The sequence below is a fragment of the Podarcis muralis genome, chromosome 13, assembly GCF_964188315.1.
Source record: "Podarcis muralis chromosome 13, rPodMur119.hap1.1, whole genome shotgun sequence".
NCBI lineage: Eukaryota > Metazoa > Chordata > Lepidosauria > Squamata > Lacertidae > Podarcis > Podarcis muralis.
The window spans coordinates 21,685,350-21,691,325 of NC_135667.1; the positions used below are offsets into that span (position 1 = coordinate 21,685,350).

The 5,976-nt window shown below is 47.1% G+C and overlaps 1 protein-coding gene across 1 annotated transcript; it reads left to right on the forward strand.

Moving 5' to 3' along the window:
• The first annotated feature begins 911 nt into the window (after nucleotides 1–911).
• On the forward strand, nucleotides 912–4,849 carry LOC114583221 (serine protease 27-like). The gene is made up of 5 exons (XM_077918130.1): nucleotides 912–915; nucleotides 1,513–1,672; nucleotides 2,147–2,418; nucleotides 3,193–3,353; nucleotides 3,545–4,849. Exons 1-5 carry the CDS (start codon nucleotides 912–914, stop codon nucleotides 3,830–3,832), a joined length of 885 nt encoding a protein of 294 aa, XP_077774256.1. The 3' UTR covers nucleotides 3,833–4,849.
• Nucleotides 4,850–5,976: the final 1,127 nt, after the last annotated feature.

Genomic DNA, 5,976 nt, shown 5'->3' on the forward strand with positions numbered 1-5,976 from the left:
TAAGGGTGCTGGGAACTGTAGCTCTGTGAAGGGCAAGCTACAGTTTCCAGGACCCCCCCTGCCTTCATTTATGCTTACTCCCCAACCCAAGCAAGTGTGCACAGGACTACAGCCTCAGAGTTTGGAGGATTTTTGAAAAATAAAAAGATACATCCTCTTCCCAATGCTAATAATAATTTACTTCTTTCTCCCTCCACCCCCCTTTCCCGAATTCTTTCCCCAGGGGCAGATGAATTGTTTTCAGGTAAGAATGTCACCCGTGCAATACAAAGCAAACTAGCCACCTGGGCTCTGTCCTCAGCTTCAGCTTCAGAGTGGGTTCCTCAGTTTGAGTGGAGGGGAAGCAAGGGGTGTGTGCCCTGGGAATTATGATCTGTGGATTCTGCAGAGCATGGGTTGGCAAAGTAAGGCCCATGGGCTGGATCAGGCCCAATTGCCCACTGGATCCTGCCTGCAGACAGTCCTGGAATCACCGCTTGGATCATTCGGGCTGTGCCATTTTTTTGCATTGGGGGGGCACCATTCCCCCCCCTCCCTCACACACACTGCGGCGGCACCTTCTCCCTCCCTCCTCCTGGCTTCTCCTCGCCCTGCAGAGGAAGGGAACTGGGCTTTGATTGGTGCCAGCCAATCCGAAGCCTCGCTGCCTCTCTGTCCATGGCCGCACTGTGGGCATCGTGATGGGCTGGAGCTTGGCATGCCTGCTGGCCCCATGCCTGGCGCCTGGGAGAACTGGCCCAGAAAGGAGAGGTGCCGCCGCTGGCTCCCAACCACAGGCAGGAGGAAACTGGTTTGCAAAAATGTGTGTATTATGCAAAACTGCATATGAACATATATATTAGGAGACATTTGCACTATAAGCCTGATGAATTTTCCTGAGTGCTTTCCTTTCTCTGTTAAATCGCAAACCGATGTGTAAATGTGGAGAAGTGAACTTCAATTTCGGAAACAGTGAAACTGAAACTGACATATTCACAGTCATCCCTGCTACAACATCAGGAGGACCACAGGCTCAAATTCCTACAGTAGAGGTTGGGCATCCTAGTGTAGAAAGGTAGGGTGACCTAGTACTTTCAGGCAGTTAGAACCCAAACAGATGTGATGTGGGAGATCTGTGATTGACTTTCCTTAACCCTCTCTTTTAAAGCTGGTGTGGGGAGCCCTGATTTTGACAGAAGCAATGACATTGGGATCAAGCCTAATAGCTATTTCAGTGTGTGTGTGTGTGTGTGTGTGTGTGTGTGTGTGTGTGTGTGAGAGAGAGAGAGAGAGAGAGAGAGAGAGAGATGGAGGAAGGGAGATTTAGAACATGAAAAAGGATGCTAAAATACATGACGCCTCCCATACGTATTATTAAGCAAAGAAGGAAAAGAAAATAAGATAATCTCGCCATGTTTGCTTTAGCTCCCAGGAGCTAAAATATCACCAACGCTTGGCAAAGAAACAATCAAAGTGCACTTTTCCAGCTGTGTTGTGATCTATGCATTTTCGTGTTCTTCTTTCCTCTTCAAGTCTGTGGTCAACCAGTGTTGTCTGACCGAATTGTGGGCGGCCAAGCCTCACAGATTGGAGCCTGGCCATGGCAGGTCAGTGTCGGCTGGAAGGGGAGGCATTTTTGCAGTGGGTCCCTCGTGGCACAACAGTGGGTTGTGTCAGCCGCTCACTGCTTTAGGTAAGTACCAGCAAGGAGGTAGTGACATTTCACCAGTGTGCTTCAGAAATGTCTCAGTCTTTCAGTGTGATGGGGCCAGCTAGGCATGGCAACACTAGCAGTTGCATCAATATCATGTTAGAATGAAAAGCTGGTGGGTCCCCTGATTTGGATTGGGACTCTGGTAGTGGTGTGTGTGGCATTTAACTCTTTGGCGTTTAACCCTTTGAACCCCTGCTGACATCCCAGTCCGGATAAGGCCCTTTGCACCTGCTAACAACGCTAAAAAGGAACTTATTCAGTGCAAAGGCTAAAAGTGTGAAGGTGTCATGGCTAGTATGGACCACTGTTGGCTTTGAATCACAGCCTGGAGGTTGCTGGATCCTGGGAAACCCATTTTTTAAATGCTCTTTGACTGTTAGTCAGCGACTCCATCCCTTGCTGCAGTATCACACCCCAATGCATTTTCTTTTCTGTTTCATTTCTGTTTCTCAGACTGAATCCTTTCTCAGACATCACCGTGACCTTGGGAGCATATCAACTTGCAAATAGAAGCTCCAAATCCCAGACCGTTCCTGTCGCCCAAGTAATCCGTAACATAGCATTTAATGGGACTGGGACAAGAGGGGACATCGCCTTATTGAGGCTCCAAAGACCCATGAACTATACCCCATACTTCCTCCCAGTGTGTGTGCCATTTCCTTCAGCTGTGTTCCCTGAGGGCATGGCGTGCTTTGTGACTGGATGGGGAAACATTGGCTTTGATGGTGAGAGCCTGGTGAGAACATGGGGTTGGAGGTCAACCTGGAATGAATTCTGAAAGAGAGTAGTATGTTTTGGGAGGGTTTATCCTTTAGTCATGGGGATCCCTTGAGCCAGAAGTGGCTCACTGGGTAGCACAGATGGCTATTCTAGCTTCTTGACAGAGTGGTTGCTTACTGGTAGGGAGAGGGAATGGATCTGCTGGTGTTTGTGAAATGTCAACCTTCTCACACCTTGCCTCTCCCCCTCCTGGTGGCCACCACTGATAAGGCCCTGCTTTAACAGATGTGAGTCTAGTTGTTGTGAATGATGGTACCTGGAAGAAGCCTTCTTCAGAGGGGGAAAGGTTTATATGGGAAGATATGCTGATTAGATACTCGCGTCCTAAGCTGTTTACAGCTTTAAAGGTTAACACCAGTACTTTAACTTAGCCCCTGTAACTATTTGGAGGTAGCTGGTAAGGACATTTGAAAACTGGAATTGTATTCTCCCTGTGGCTGGCTCCAGAAAGTAGCCAGCCCACCATGTTCCAGTAAGGCTTATCTCTTTTGTGTTGCCTGTTGACCCTTGTCTACTGATTCAGTCACGATGCAGATCTTTACAGTGCAACAGGTTTGTTAAGCAGAGTCATACAGAGGCTCTTAATTCAGGCCTTACAGCAGAATTTCTCCTTGGCCACAGGAAGAAAGGGAGAGGGCAGTCTTGAGGCAGGGTTGCACAGGGTTGCACATTCACCATGCCTGAATACAACTCACTTTTCTTCTCCTTTGCATTCTTAGTACCACTTCCATCTCCTCAGAAGCTGCAACAAGTCCAGGTCTCCCTCATAGATGTTGACAGATGCAACGAGATGTTCAATGAGCCCCCAACTGGGTACAATCCTGTCAAAGACAACATGATTTGCGCTGGATATAAAGAAGGAGGAAAGGACGCTTGCCTGGTGAGCAATTTGACAGTTGTCTTGAATGGTTTCTTGATGTTTCCAGATGTTCCTGGCCTATTTCTCAGAGACTTCTACAGATGCTCAATAAGGTCTCTATGTGGTCAAGGAGCAGGCACTGAGATACTGGTTGCCTGGGGACAGATTCTGAGGGGCGTTATTATTCCCTGCTTCTGCTTGTTTGTTTCTAGGGTGATTCCGGGGGGCCCTTGGTCTGTGCCCAAAATAACTCCTGGTTCCTGGTTGGCATCGTGAGCTGGGGACAAGGCTGTGCACTCCCGTACCGCCCCGGCGTCTACACCAGAGTCACGTCCTATGGCGATTGGCTGCAGCGTTACGTTCCTGGCCTGCGGTTTGGAATTGTGCCCATCGCTCTGGAGGGGGGAGGGAACCATTTCGGACTTTTCACTTCCACTCCTCTTGTCACTTTCTCTCTTTCCCTCCTCCTGCCTTTCTTGCAGTGGGAATTCTTGAGGTGAGGAGTTCCTTGCCAGGTTGCCGCTGTAGAATCAGTGCTGAATTTGGGTACATTGTAGGCAGCCCCAGGTTGTGGGGAACCTTTGGGCCTCAAGATGTTGCTGAATTCTGACTCCCACTGGCCATACTCACTGTGACTGATGGGAGTTGTAGTTCAGCAGCACCTGGAGGGCCAAATGTTCCCCACACCTGGTATCCTGCTTGAAGGATGATTTGGGTTGCAGCTTGAAGATCAGTAGGGCAAAGCATTTCTGTCCCATAGTAAGTGAAGGGTAGGTGCCATAATTGTTCTGGTTCCTGGACAAGAGATTACCAAAGCGCCCTAGAATTCTTTGCCTTCTGCCTTCTTGCATTGTGAAAAGATCCTCTTGTTTGAAAATAATAATATAATCAGGTTTCTAGTCCAAATAGCAGTGAAGACAAATGTGAAAGCACATTGACTATCCCAGGGGAAATCTCAGAAGCCAGGAAGGGGACTAACCCCCTGTTTGTGGGTCATGCATGGGCTTCTGGTTGGCTATTGTGAGAAAAGAATGCTGGTCTGGATAGGCTAGTTCTCAAACTTTTTTCTCTGGGCCACACTTCAGAATAAAATTTTCCTTCCAAGCCATTTTTTTAAATTGATAAGCAATACATTGGAAAACAAAAAGAAGCAACTCATAGCAGTACTTGATTTATAACATAGAACACAACTACTTTATGATATAATCAAGGGAAATCTAGAAAATATAAAACAATGACTAATAATAATAATAAGTCACTTGTACCCTGATCATGTGACTGGGTTGCCCCAACCACTCTGGGCATCTTCCAATGGAACAGGAATCATTCTCAAAACATAATATTGATTTTCCTTGAATCTTCCTGCCGCACTTGCCATCCTCTCCTTGTGAGGTTTGAAATCCAAAGAGCTAAGTCTTTTTGGGGGGTGGAATGGGGAATGGGACAATGGAAAGTTTGTGTGTATATGTGTTGACACTGTGCTGAAATCTGTCATCCAATTTTTGGAAATATTTCTTTGTTGCAATAAAGGCTTCTGTTTATTTGCCTCATCGCAGGTTGCTTTCAAATTACTTAATATTTCAGTGAGTTTGGGATTGAGCTTTCGCCTTATCTTTCCAAGGGGGCTGAAAGTAGTGTGTGTTCCCCTTGACACAGAGGGTCATTGAGTCTGACCCCCTGCAATGCAGGGGTCTTTTTGCCCAAACCTTTGTAGGGCTTGAACCCACAAAACTGTGAGATTAAGAGTCTCATGCTCTACCAACTGAGCTATCAGCCAGGCGAAAGAAAGCACCTGAGGATGGTGCAGAGCAGGGCTGAGCAGGGCTGTGGCTTGGAGAGAGTCCTGAGAGTCAGATAAAGGGGCAATACACCTACAATAAAACATGTTCTTGACACAAGTGCATTCATGGCAGATTTATTCTGCTTTATTAGTTCTTGGATGCTTCCCCAAAGCTACCACATTATTGCTGCCTGGTGGGGCTATAGCACAACAAAAATGGAATACCCCCCCCCCCCGCACTAGAGAACATGTATGGCACAAAATGTTGCAGGATTTCAGCAGGTAATTACAGGATATACCTTGATTGGAAATGAAGCAGTAGAATGTCCTCCCCCCAAAAAAAGTTTTGCAGGAGCAAATATTATTGAAAGCATGATCACTTATGCAGGCATGAATATAAATACTCATGATGCATAATTAAAGGGTCACCTGGAGGGTTTTGCCCATGTGAATCAGGCCTGCATGCTCCCTCTTGAGTATGCCTTCCTTTGTTCGCAACAACACCATTTAGCCGTTCTACCATTGAGAAAATGGAATTTCCGCACAATGTAAGTTGCTGCAGTTTTTCATTTATTCCACAAAGAACTGGCACCAAGTTCATATCCAGAAAAAGGCACACTAACAGGTATCCTGTTTTGTTTATTCAGGCTAACACAGCACAAGAGGGATTTCTCCCTCCCTCCCTTGCCTTCGCTCCTGCCACTCTACTTGGAGAACCTTGTTTCTTGGAAGAGGGCCTTATATCTAGGAATCTAAGTTGACCAAACTCATCACAGCAAAACCTGACCAAGCTGGGAGGGGGCAAAAGGCCAGTAAGGCGTGGTTACCTGGAGGGGACAGAAAGCGTAGTGGGTGGGCAGACAG